At 40.4% G+C, this 13,954-nt stretch overlaps 1 protein-coding gene across 6 annotated transcripts in view; it reads left to right on the top strand.

The window, feature by feature from the left end:
- The window catches only part of ASCC3 (activating signal cointegrator 1 complex subunit 3), a 764,501-nt gene that overhangs the window by 591,212 nt on the left and 159,335 nt on the right, over positions 1–13,954 (top strand). For all 6 annotated transcript variants that reach the window (XM_056566195.1, XM_056566194.1, XM_056566190.1 and 3 more), the window contains 4 exons: positions 5,754–5,852; positions 7,392–7,560; positions 9,847–10,067; positions 11,801–11,886. In XM_056566195.1, coding sequence (XP_056422170.1) covers positions 5,754–5,852; positions 7,392–7,560; positions 9,847–10,067; positions 11,801–11,886 — 575 coding nt within the window. The remainder of the gene's footprint in view (positions 1–5,753; positions 5,853–7,391; positions 7,561–9,846; positions 10,068–11,800; positions 11,887–13,954) is intronic.

Genomic DNA, 13,954 nt, shown 5'->3' with positions numbered 1-13,954 from the left:
TGTCCTGCTCCTAGCGCAATCAGCGCACCACCGGAATATGTCTATTCTCTGCTTCTCATTTCTGTACCCGAAAGTGATGAGCAGCAGAAAATAGACATGTCCCGGCAGTGCGCTGATTGCGCTAGGAGCAGGGCAGCAGCGGGGACATGTCGGGCGGCGGTGAATTAATGAAGCCTACATATGGGACATGTCGGCTTCATTTATTCATTCACCGCCACCGGTTCCCGACATGTCCCACTGCTGCCCTGCTCCAAGAAGATGAGGAGCAGGCAGCGGGAGGGGGAATAAGCACACTAGGACCAATGCATTATTATAAGCAGAGCTCACCTGTTTGACTCTCAGCCTTAATCCTCACCCCACTCAAAGACACCAACACAATAGCCCTGTGCTAACAGGGTAGAGTGGGTTGCAAATAAGGATACTACAGTGCTGCCGAGCGCTCTCATTGAACACCTACCAGCCTTATCTATTGTCCACATTACGGCATTGCGCTGCCCGAGCCACCACTATAAGAAACAGCTTGCCAACGCTGTTACATTGTTGAAAAACTTACTACTCTATCTATATCTTGCCACTATATTACAGAGGACATTACCTTACCATCCTATTACTACATCACACCAGTTACAGCTCAGAGACTGTTATCTGATACTCCTAGTGAAACAAACTTACCTATAGGGGAATAACCATCATATGACTATCGCATTATTTATAAGTGGTGCATAACATATTATTTTAATTTTATTTTTATAATATCTTAACCTGTGATTCGTCTGATGCAAGGGCCCTGCAGAAGACATTATGGTGTAATAAATGTTAACGTATCTATTGGACACTGTTCTTATATTCTTCCTTTTATTCTCTCCTTATTCCTTCTATTTATCCTTCGCCTAGTAGGACTGTCAGAGTATTTTTGCTTTTTCCTTGCAGTTTTTTTGTTTTTTGTTGGCACATTGGGTTATGTGTATCTCAGTATCTGCGGCTTAGGTCTTTTGTTTTATGTAGAGCTCCCATCCATTTTGTTTTTCAATAATAAAAATGTAGTGTGTGTGTGTTTTTTAGGTAGTACTACTACTCCTAGCATGGAACACACTGTTCCATGATGGGAGTAATAGTACCTGTACTAATTGACAGATCGCCCTGGGTCCGTTGCGATCCACCTGTATAATTTATAGATCCGGCCATTCTTCTATGGTCCCCTGCACTTCTGTATATATACACCTATTCATATTTCCTGCAGAGAGCTGTGATTGGCCAGATGGTTCCAGCCAATCACAACTGTCTGTGAGAAATATGAATAGGTGTGTATATATATGTCAGTGCAGGGGACCATAGAAGAGCGGCCGCCCACATCTATACATTATACTGGAGGATCACAACTGGTGTCAGAAGTGACACTTGCTGCAATCTCTCTATTAATGCAGGTACCACAGCTCCCAGCATTGAGCAGAGTGTGCTCCATGTTGGGAGCAGTAGTACCTGCAGTTAAGGACAGATGACATCCTGTAATCATCCCTTAGATGCGTAGCGGCTTTCTCCTGCACTCGCATCTCTGCTCTGTACTTCGGCCAGCCACTCACCACTGAGAGCGGGGATTGGCTGCCACCATCTGGCCAATCCCCAATCTGGGGGAGGAAAGTATGAATGAGTGAGGTGAATTTCTATTCACATCACTGGCCAGCCGGAGTATAGTGCAGATGCGAGCGCTGTATAGAGCCACTCTGCATCTCTGCTAAATTATGGATGATCACATCGGGTGTCAGAAGTGACACCCGGGGAAATATGTCTATTGGTACAGGGACTACTACTCCCATCATGGGACAGTGTGTTCCATGCTGGGAGTAGTAGTACTACCTTAAAAAAAATATTTTAAAAAGAAGAAAAAAAGTGAAAAACACAAACACACTACATTTTTATTATTGTCTGTTAAATTTTTAGGTCTCTGGGCAGGGACCAGAAAATTCAGCGCTCAATATTAAAAATGAATGAGTAGTGCATTTTTCATAATTTTTTTATTTTCACTTTACTTTTTTAGCCCAATTTTTAATATTGAGTGCTGAATTTTCTGGTCCCTGCTTGCTCCTGAAAATTGAAAGACAAAAATAAATGTTTACGTTAATTTTTAAACAGGGATTAATTTATGTGGGTGGGCAGGGACCTAAAAATGTAGCCGACAATAATAAAAATGTAGAACGTGGCAATTTAAATGTAAAAATAATTTAATTTTTTTTATAATTATTTATTTCTTTTTTTATTAGTAATGTATTTTAATGTTGTGTTTAAAGTGTGTGTATGTTTCACTTTTTTTTTTCTCTATTTTTTAAATTTTTTAGGTAGTACTACTACTCCCAGCATGGAACAGGCTGTTCCATGATTGGAGCTGTAGTACCTGCACTAATAGACAGATCACAGCAGGTATCACTCCTGACACCTGATACGGTTGTCCTATCTATTGCAGAGATGAAGCGGCTTTTTCCTTCACTCGCATCTCTGCACTATACTCTGGCCGGCCAGTGATGTGAATAGAATTCACATCACTTATTCATATTTCCCGCAAAGAGCTGTGATTGGACAGATGGTTCCAGCCACTCACAGCTCTCTGCGGGAAATATGAATAATAGGTATATATATGTCATATACTCATTCTACAGTGGGACCAGAGAAGAGCGGCCGACTTCCTGCATCTATACATTATACTGGACGATTGCATCGGGTGTCAGAAGTGACACTCGCTGCGATCTGTCTATTAATGCAGGTACTACAGCTCCCAGCATGGAGCAGAGTGTGGTCCATGTTAGGAGAAGTAGTACCTGCAGTTAAGGACGGATCACAGCAGGTATCACTCCTGACAACCAATGTGATCGTTCTATCTAGATGCGAGAAAGCTGTCCGCATCTATATCCGGGGCTATCTGTCTATTAGCACAGGTACAACTACTCCTATAATGGAACAGTCTGTTCCATGCTGGGAGTAGTAGTACTACCTAAAAAGTAAATAGAGAAGAAAAAGTTAAACACACACACTTTATTAAACACATTATTAATACATTACTAATAAAAATTCGCCCAATTTCTTTTGAAAAATTTGGCGAATTGGCCGAATAAAATTTTTCAGAAATTTGCTCTTTAGTCACAAACTTTACCGTATTTAATGTATATGACGAACAGAGGCCAGAAACTTGTAGGATGCCTTTAACACTATATATATATATATATATATATATATATATATATATATATATATATATATTATATATCTAGGTACACTATTACCCATTGTTTCCTACAAAATTCCTAATTAACTTTTTAATAAAAAATAAAAACAAATTGTTCTACACAGCATGACAAGCTGATGAGAAAAATAAAAACACACACACACACATATATATATATATATATATATATATATATTATTTTTTAGAGCACTGCTGGTGGAATATAGCTATGTAGATCTGTATAGCTTAGAATCTGACTAGCTTGAAATGATTAGTCACAATGCCTATAACAGTTTCACGGCTTTAAATTCATTATGTAATTCGGCTAAACAGATGTTTAATTCATTATTGGAACATGATAGAAAAATAACAAGGCGGAAAAAGGAAACAAAGGGAAGCTAATGTCTGCCCATGTGAGGAGGTGGTTACAGTTTTGTCATGTTCGGCGCTAGTACAAAGCTCATTAATGCCTGCTGTTGGATTTAACCTTTAGGTCAGCTTACTGACTTGCCAATCTTTTGTAAAACATAGACTGAACACGGTGAGAGGCACTCGGTCACCCAGTATGTGGTGACCCAAACAGTTCACAAGGTCAACACCCTGTAGCTCTTTATCTCCAATGCAGCCTTTATGTGTTACGTGTTCATTATCCTGTCTGGTTTTTACATCTCTTGGACAATCCAGCCAGATTCGCTTTTCTTTGAAAGTTAATTTAAAAAAGTTACTGTGATAAGCTTACGGTTAAGTCCCAAAGCTAGTGCGGAATTTATTTGAATCTATTTTCCATATTACATTTGGAGATTTATGCTTGCATAGTACATTAGTTACCTCGGTGTCACTGTTGAGTGAGAAATACTATAAATGTTGATTTAAGTTTTATGAAGTAATCTTCATTTATCTCATAATACAGTGCACCACTCAGGCGACACAATAAATGAGGGAAATGAATTGTTGTTGGATAGCATCTAGCTTGCAATTAATCTAATATTTTTCCTGACCGAACCTGCTTGTACATTTATTTATCCCATCTAGTTTTAAGGAAACAAGCGTACCATGGTGTTTCTAAGAAACATTAGAGATTTAATTTTATCTCTATGTGGCACAGTTTTTCTTTGCTTCATCTGAGATGTCAGAAAATCTGCAGATTTAAAGTGACATGTAAAATACACCACAGTGTGACAAATATATCTTACAGCTGGTTGTGATGAAATGTCCAAAAAAAAGGGTCCAGTATGACTTTTTTGCAAGCTCTATGAAATATAGCATTACTAAGAAATGGGGGAAGATCTGGAGCGAAGTCAGAAAGTAATATTATAATGAAAGAGTAGTAGATGTGTCCAACAAACTCCCAGCAGATGTGGTTCAAAAATCCACTGTAAGTACGGTATATTTAAACCTGCCTGGAATAAACATGTATATTTTGAATAAAAATACAAAATAAATAATATAAAGGCAAATTTGATGGACTAGGTTGTCTCTTCCTGTGGACAATCTATGTTTCTATGAAATACTGGCCTTAGAATGAGTCTATAGTATAGAAAGGGGGAAACATTGATATATATATATATATCAGATGATGGCTTAGCAAAATAGAGAGAAATAGAGGCCATGTTTTTGGTGAGAACACTGTTGTGCCAGAGGCCACAGTGCTAAACCAGCATTGCACAACCTTTATTCTCACTGCAGGTCCCAGCCTTGGCATCTCCAACTAGTATCCCATCATCCTCTGTGTTGGAAATCCTCATGTAAGGGTTTACGCTGAGTACACGTTTCTTTAAAATAAGCAAATGATGAGTTTAACCATATAAAGGCATGTCTTTTGAAAAGTCTTAACATTCAAGTGATTTTTACAGTACTCCATGGGGTAAAAAATAAATAAAATAAAGTAATGCATTTAAAAAAAATTATTAACATGTACCCTGACCGCACACTGATAATTGCATACACGCATGGACAGCGATATATATATATATATACACTAATGGTTTTCAGATGAGAATACAGAATATCAATTGCTGTACAAATATATATATATAAATATATATATATATATATATATATATATATATATATTTGTACAGCAATTGATATTCTGTATTCTCATCTGAAAGCCATTAGTGTATATGTGGATCAGTAAACAGGATACAGGATTCTTTGGGCAGCCTATATTCTTTTGGCAGAAGAAAAAACAAAGTGGTCCAGCACTTGGAAAACAGCAGACTTTATTGTACAAATCCTCTAAAATAGTACAAGACTGTGGCACGTCACATGTTCTGAGAGATCTTGACGCGTTTTGAGCGCATGCGCTCGAAACGCGTCAAGCTCTCTCAGAACATGTGAAGTGCCACAGTCTTGTACTATTTTAGAGGATTTGTACAATAAAGTCTGCTGTTTTCCAAGTGCTGGATCACTTCGTTTTTTCTTCTGCCATTGGACACACGGAGCCTGGGTGCAGATCCGAGCACAGGAGCAAGTGGGTGAGCTGGACTTTCCATATATTCTAGCCTATATTCTTTTATCTGTATGTTTTGTCCCCTAGGTGCATGGAACTGTTGGAGAACCTTGGTGGATTTGGGTTGAAGATCCCACAAATGACCATATTTATCATTCAGAATACTTTCTGCTGCAAAAGAAACAGGTATAGTGCCTTCCTAATAGATATAGCACTTTGTATAAGATTATTTTTGCACCAGGTGTTTCAAGAAGAACTCCTTACATATATTTTAAACTAGAGAAAAAAGAATAGTTTTTTGTAGAGAGAATCTGTCCGCTTTCTTTCAGTTATTCTAGAGTACCTTTTCCTAGAACCCTGCATTGTGCTATTTTTTGCTGGTGTTCTTTCTAGAAATACATGAATAAATTGACAACTGGACATTGCCATTACCAGTAGGATTTGTCTTGAACCAATATGGCAATCTCAGCCCTGACTGAACAGTATCAGACTGTGTAGGGACAAGTCTTCCTTGACAGACTAAATGTGAATGTCCAGTAGTCAAATTATTCATACATCTCCTGGAGGAAAGAAAAGCAGAAGGTACAGTCATGTTAGGCTGGGTTCACATCAAGTTTTTGTCATACTGTTTTCAATCAGTTTTTCTAAAGAAAAACGTATGGGAAAAAGAAAACCGTATACGTTTTTAAACAGTATACTGTTTGTAAAAGTGCATACAGTTCCGTCAGTTTTTATAGAAAAAAAAAAACATAAGTTTTTTGAAAAATGTGTCCATTTTTAATGGGAGGGGTGTTGGGTGGGGACTTTAGGATGCAAATGCGCATGTGCAAAGTAAAAACCGTATACGTTTTCCCATATGGAACCGTATACATGTGCGTTTCCCATTGATATCCATGTTTCAAAACCATACTGCAACCGCATACTTTTTTTTTTAACATGGACATCAATGGGAAACGCACATGTATACGGTTCCATGCGGGAAAACGTATACGGTTTTTACTTTGCACATGCGCATTTTCATCCTAAAGTCCCCACCCAAGACCACTCCCATTAAAAATGAACACATTTTTAAAAAACTTATGTTTTTTTTTTTCTATAAAAACTGACGGAACTGTATGCACTTTTAAAAACAGTATACTGTTTAAAAACGCATACGGTTTACTTTTTCCCCATACTGTTCCATCCGTTTTTTTGCCATACAGTTTTCTTTAGAAAAACGGATTGAAAACAGTATGACAAAAACGTGATGTGAACCCAGCCTTAGGCTGGGTTCACACTACGTTTTGTCCCATACGGGAGCGCATACGGCAGGAGGGAGCTAAAACCTCGCGCTCCCGTATGTGACCGTATGCGCTCCCGTATGCCATTCACTTCAATGAGCCGACCGGAGTGAAACGTTCGGTCCGGTCGGCTCATTTTTGCGCCGTATGCGCTTTTACAACCGGACCTAAAACCGTGGTCAACCACGGTTTTAGGTCCGGTTGTAAAAGCGCATACGGCGCAAAAATGAGCCGACCGGACCGAACGTTTCACTCCGGTCGGCTCATTGAAGTGAATGGCATACGGGAGCGCATACGGTCACATACGGGAGCGCGAGGTTTTAGCTCCCCCCTGCCGTATGCGCTCCCGTATGGGAGAAAACGTAGTGTGGACCCAGCCTTAGTCAGCTTTAAATACTTAGCGCTGTTCACTTTTCCTTTGTTAAGGTTGGTTTCCTTCCAACAGGTCGTCACAAAAGAACAGCAATTTCTGGTGTTCACAATACCCATCTTTGAACCATTACCCTCTCAATACTACATCAGAGCTGTTTCTGATCGATGGCTGGGAGCTGAAGCCGTGTGTATAATAAATTTCCAACATCTCATTTTGCCAGAGAGGCATCCACCACACACAGGTAAGAATGTATTGCACACGTTTAGCATGGTATGCATGCAACAGGGGTGTGGAAATTTTATAAAAAACTACTTGTCCACGGGACTAAAATGGAGCAAAATCTACTTGTCCCTCATGACGATCCACTTGTCTGGGCCAATTTTCGCTTTTACGCTCTCGTTTTTTCCTCCTCGCCCTATAATAGCCATAAATACCTACTATAATGACACCTTTTCATTTTTCAATAACATTCTCCGAACCAAAAAAAGATATAAATATATATTAAGGGAAGTGAAATTGAAATAGTAAAAGATAATTTAGCAGATTTGTTGGTTTTCTTTTCTGCGCCATTTACCTTGTGGTTGAGGTAACATGTTAGTTTTATACTTTAGGCGCCTGATTACAGCGATACCAGATTTGTATCGTTTACGTCATGTTTTACTAATTCTGGACTTTTTCAAAAATTTTTTAATTGCCATTTTTTAACCCCTACAGCTTTATTTTTTTCCGCATACCAGGCTGTATGAGGGCTCATTTTATGCGCCATAATCTGTTTTTTGTATTGGTACCATTTTGGTATTGATCTGACTTTTTAATCGCTTTTTAACTTTTTAATCGCTTTTTAACTTTTTTTTTCTGGGATATTATAAAAATTTCAAATCTGTGGTTTGGTATTTTTTTACATTTACCATACGGGATACATAATGTTATATTTTAATAGGTTTACAATTACGCACGAAGCGATACCAAATATGTTTATTTTTATTATGTTTGCATGTTTTTATATAGGAAAAGGGGGTGATTTGAACTTTTAACATGGAAGGGGTTAATGCAGCGGTCTTCAAACTGTGGCCCTCCAGATGTTGCAAAACTACAACTCCCAGCATGTCCGTGTAGCCAACGGCTGTCCTGGCATGCTGGGAATTGTAGTTTTGTAACATCTGGAGGGGCACAGTTTGAAGACCACTGGGTTAATATGTGTCTTTCAAACTTTTATTAAAACTTGTGTTTATTATTATTTTTTTTTTTTTTTACACTTTATTAGACTTATGAGGAATCATTAGATTCCTCAGACAGATGAATAGAGTTCTATTGAACTCTATTAATGTGTGTGCTCTGTGATCCATTGATAGAGCCTGGTCCAGCCAGGATCTATCAATGACAGAGCGGGACAGGAGGAAGCAGAGGTAAGTCCTCCGGCTACCTCTATAGTGGATCGCCCCCCTGCGATCGCGCTGCGGGGGGGCGATCCACCCCACTAGCCCACCAGGGAGCATTTACATCTCCCTTTAGACGCCGCTGTCAGCTTTGACAGCGGCGATCTAAAGGGTTAATAGCCAGCTGCGGCGATCGCTGCATGCTGGCTATTAGCGGCGGCCCCCGGCTACTGAGAACAGCCGGGGGCTGCAGAGTACGGAGCGAGCAGGAATCCCGAGCCCGCTCCATACTCCCCTGTGAGCGCCGCATACAGTCTCCCCGTGCAGACATGCGGGGAGTGAAGGCAGAGGACGCAGGTCTGCACGGGGAGAAATAAGCCACGCCCCCTCATCTCCCCCTGCACGTCTGCAGAGCAGGGGAGAGAAGACACATACACAGCTTCTCATCTCCCCTGCTCTGCTTCAGAGGACACAGGCTGCAGAGTATGGAGCGGGCAGGAGTCGGGAGCCCGCTCCATACAGACTGCAGATCCACCGCACTTGTCAGGTCCGGCCCTGCTTGCCCGAAGCCGGGCTAAGGGCCGGACAAATTCACCTGCCCGGCGCCCAAAACTGCTAGTCCCGGGCATCGGGCGATAGAAATTCCACATCCCTGATGCAAGGACAATCTAATATTCTGCAGTCGTTGTTTGTTCTATTTTCATTTTTTGTGTTAGACCAGTTACTCTTCATGAACTCCAGTAAAGTCTTGGTTAGTATTAACATGGTCTTTGATTTACACAACAAAATCTCTCACCATGAACCATTTACACTACCCAGTAGATGCTGGGAATACAAGTCAGCCCTCCTACACTCCCATTTAACAATAGACAATGCATTTACAATTAAATGATAAAGTTCACCCCGGGCTGTATCTAAGGGACCTGGAATCTGATGTTAATAGCAAAGCAGAATTATGACCAGCTCATGAATTTATTGGACATGAAGTGTTCGCAACTCTACTGGTGTGTTTAAATGTATTTTGGATGTTGCATCTTGTTTCATCCTATTATTATAGGTATTGTCAAATTATTAGTTTTTTCCAGACTATTTATTGTTTCTTATGGTGGGTAAATTGATCCTCTCTTTAATGATTTACTGATGTGTTTCAGAATTGCTGGATTTGCAGCCTTTGCCAGTCAATGCCTTGGGACATAGAGAATATGAAGCCCTTTACAAGTTTACTCATTTCAACCCAGTTCAGACTCAGATCTTTCATACTCTTTATCATACCGACACAAATGTTCTCCTCGGGGCTCCAACAGGGTCTGGAAAGACTGTAGCTGCGGAGTTGGCCATCTTCAGAGTCTTTAACAAGTACCCAACATCCAAGGTATGGATGTATAGAGTGAGACTCTGTTTTATCAATAAGATATTTTCTGTTACTTATAAGATTAAAAAGTATCAAGGTTTTCCGGAGGCATAAACAGTCATTTTGCTGTTGCTCTAAAGTAATTTAATAAAACTAAAAAGTTTACTTTTATTTTGAATACTTCACCAATGTCCAATTTCCAGACTCCCCTTATGCATTTGTTATGACTGGGGTAGGGTTGGTGAAATTCTTGGAGGAAGCTAGCTGTCTGGCTTAGTTCTTTAGCTTAGCCAGCCTCCTCCTTCAACCTGGCTGATGAAGAGACAGACAAGAGGGCGAGCGTCGTGTTGTAACGTACAAGGATGTGAAGGTGCTACGACCATGCCATAGAGTGTTCTGTAGGGACATCCATGCAGTGTTCAGAGGGAAAGTACATTAGTACCTTTTACTAATACAGTGGTCCCTCAAGTTACAATATTAATTGGTTTTTAAGCAATATATATATATATATATATATATATATATATATATATATATATATAAATACAGTGGTCCCTCAAGTTACAATATTAATTGGTTTTTAAGCATATATATATATATATATATATATATATATATATGTATATATATAAATACAGTGGTCCCTCAAGTTACAATATTAATTGGTTTTTAAGCAAATATATATATATATATATATATATATATATATATATATATATATATATATAAATACAGTGGTCCCTCAAGTTACAATAGTAATTGGTTCCGGGACGACCTTTGTATGTTGAAACCATTGTATGTTGAGACCAGAATTCTATGGAAACCTGGTAATTGGTTCTGAAGCCACCAAAATGTCATCCGAAAAAAAGAAAAAGTGAGGATTAAAGATAAATAAATAGATAACTAATATAGATAAAGCAAATCCTTACATATAAAAGTAAGAAAGATCTGCTGGGAGCTGTAAATCACTGTCTATGTCAGTGTTTCCCAACCAGGGTGCCTCCAGGTATTGCAAAACTACAACTCCCAATATGCCCTGACAGCCGTTGGCTGTCCGGGCATGCAGGAGGTTGTAGTTGTGCAACAGCTGGAGACACCCTGGTTGGGAAACAATGGCGTATGTAGAGGACAGGAGCTTCTTCAGGGTCCTATACAGTACATACAGTGAGGGAGATTTATCAAGACCTGTCGAGAGGAAAAGTTTCTGAGTTGCCCATAGCAACCAATCAGATCGCTTCTTTCAAAAATGAAGGAAGCAATCTGATTGGTTGCTATGGGCAACTCAGAAACTTTTCCTCTCGACAGGTTTTGATAAATCTCCCTCAGTGTCCCAAAAATGGAGACGCCCTTACTTGGTGTCCAAAGGAGCAGCTAACCCTGGCACAGGTAAGGAGTAGTACAGAACTTGTAGTTCCTCCCTGTACTGTAGGGGGCGCTCTCAGAGGGCGGCAGCTCTCAGAGGGCTTGCAAACAGGCACGGTAAGTGCTCCATTACAATGATTTGTGAAAGATGCTTCTCCATGGATTCACATACAAATATGTAGTATGTAGTAACTTGTACTTTCCTCATTGTCCCTGAAAGAGATGGTTTGCCTGTATACCCAATTATGTGTTATGAGACAGTGTTGAAGAGCATGGTGGAGCTTTAGAACAAAAATGGAACAATATAATGTTGCAGTATAATGATCTAATACATATAGACCATACTGTTCAGCACTAAATATAAGCTTTTTTTATTCGTCTTGTGTTTCTAGGCAGTCTATATAGCTCCACTGAAGGCTCTAGTCCGTGAAAGAATGGAGGACTGGAAAGTAAGGATTGAAGAAAAACTTGGCAAAAAGTAAGAATCTTCACACAGTCTAATTTTACCTAGTCTCCTGTTCTTTAACTTAAAGCGTATGTCATAGGCAGATGTTGGTACACTTTCACCAAGGTCACCTTGTTTGCACTGTCAGTCAAGATTTTAAAAATATTAAAGTACATATCCTGCAAGAAACAGTGATTTGTCAGTATAAAAATAAATGTTTTACGTACAGTAATACCAAGATGTAAAATAATGGAAAATGTGTCTGGCCCTTTACCCCAAAAATGGCTTTAACTTTAAAGGGGTACTCCGCCCCTGGCATCTTATCCCCTATCCAAAGGATAGGGGATAAGATGTTAGATCGCTGCCGTCCCGCTGCTGGGGACCCCGGTGGATCCCCGCTGCGGCACCCCGCTATCATTACTGCGCAGAGCGAGTTCGCTCTGTGCGTAATGACGGGCGACACAGGGGCCGGAGCAGCGTGACGTCATGGCTCCGCCCCTCATGACATCAAAGCCCGTCCCCTTAATGCAAGTCTATGGCAGGGGGCGTGGCGATCACCACGCCCCCTCCCATAGACTTGTATTGACGGGGCGGGCCGTGACGTCACGAGGGGCGGAGCCGTGACGTAACGATGCTCCGGCCCCTGTATTGCCCGTCATTACGTGCAGAGCGATCTCGCTCTGCGCAGTAATGATAGCGGGGTGCTGCAGCAGCGATCCTCGGGGTCCCCAGCAGCGGGACCCCGGCGATCTGACATCTTATCCCGTATCCTTTGGATAGGGGATAAGATGTCTAGGGGCGGAGTACCCCTTTAAGGGGAAAACATATTCTCCAACAGCTGCATTGTTTTAATACAGTACATTCAAATGTGTGGTGGAAAAGTGCAGGATTTATTAACATGTGAATGTCATATTAATAGAGCCTGTGCTTCACTTTTTCCATAACATATAAATGTGTCAAGAAAGTGGGTGGAGCTTCAGTCGCTCCGAGCACAACTCAGTTATGAAAGATTTCTGACACTCATATACAGACAAAGATAGATCATTCAGCATCTGTTTCTGTTGTGGTCTGGAATTGATAAATCTCTCCCAGCGTGCATGAGAAGTTTAGGGTTTTTGTCTAAAGTTTCAATTCATTCAGATACAGTGGGGCAAAAAAGTATTTAGTCAGCCACCAATTGTGTAAGTTCTCCCACCTAAAAATGAGAGAGGCCTGTAATTTTCATCATAGGTATACATCAACTATGTGAGACATAATGAGAAAAAAAAATCCATAAAATCATATTTTCTGATGTTTAAAGAATCAGTCGAAGGACACCAGGTGTTGAAGGACACCAGAAACAAAATTGTAGACCTGCACCAGGCTGGGAAGACTGAATCTGCAATAGGCAAGCAGCTTGGTGTGAAGAAATGAACTGTTGGAGCAATTATTAGAAAATGGAAGACATACAAGACCACTGATAATCTCCCTCCATCTGGGGCTCCATGCAAGATCTCACCTCGTGATGTCAAAATGATCACAAGAACAGTGAGCAAAAATCCCAGAACCACATGGGGGGGACCTAGGGAATGACCTGCAGAGAGCTGGGACCAAAGTAACAAAGGCTACCATCAGTAACACACTACACCACCAGGCATTCAAATCATGCAGTGCCAGACATGTCCTGCTTAAGTCAGTACATGTACGGCCTGTCTGAAGTTTACTAGAGAGCATTTGGATGATCCAGAAGAAGATTGGGAGAATGTCATATGGTCAGACAAAACCAAAGTAGAACTTTTTGGTGAAAACTCAACTCATCGTGTTTGGAGGAGAAAGAATGCTGAGTTGCATCCAAAGAACACCATACCTAGTGTGAAGCTTGGGGGTGGAAACATCATGCTTTGGGGCTGTTTTTCTGCTAAAGGACCAGGAGGACTGATCCGTGTAAAGGAAATAATGAATGAGACCATATATTGTGAGATCTTGAGTGAAAACCTCATTCAATCAGCAAGGACATTGAATATAAAACGTTGCTGGATCTTTCAGCATGACAATGATCCCGAACACACCACACAGACAACGAAGGAGTGGCTTTGTGAGAAGCATTTCAAGGTCCTTCAGT

This window comes from Hyla sarda, chromosome 3 (assembly GCF_029499605.1).
Source record: "Hyla sarda isolate aHylSar1 chromosome 3, aHylSar1.hap1, whole genome shotgun sequence".
Lineage (NCBI taxonomy): Eukaryota > Metazoa > Chordata > Amphibia > Anura > Hylidae > Hyla > Hyla sarda.
The sequence above is the reverse complement of the archived record's forward strand: the minus strand, read 5'-3'. Positions and strand labels throughout refer to the sequence as shown.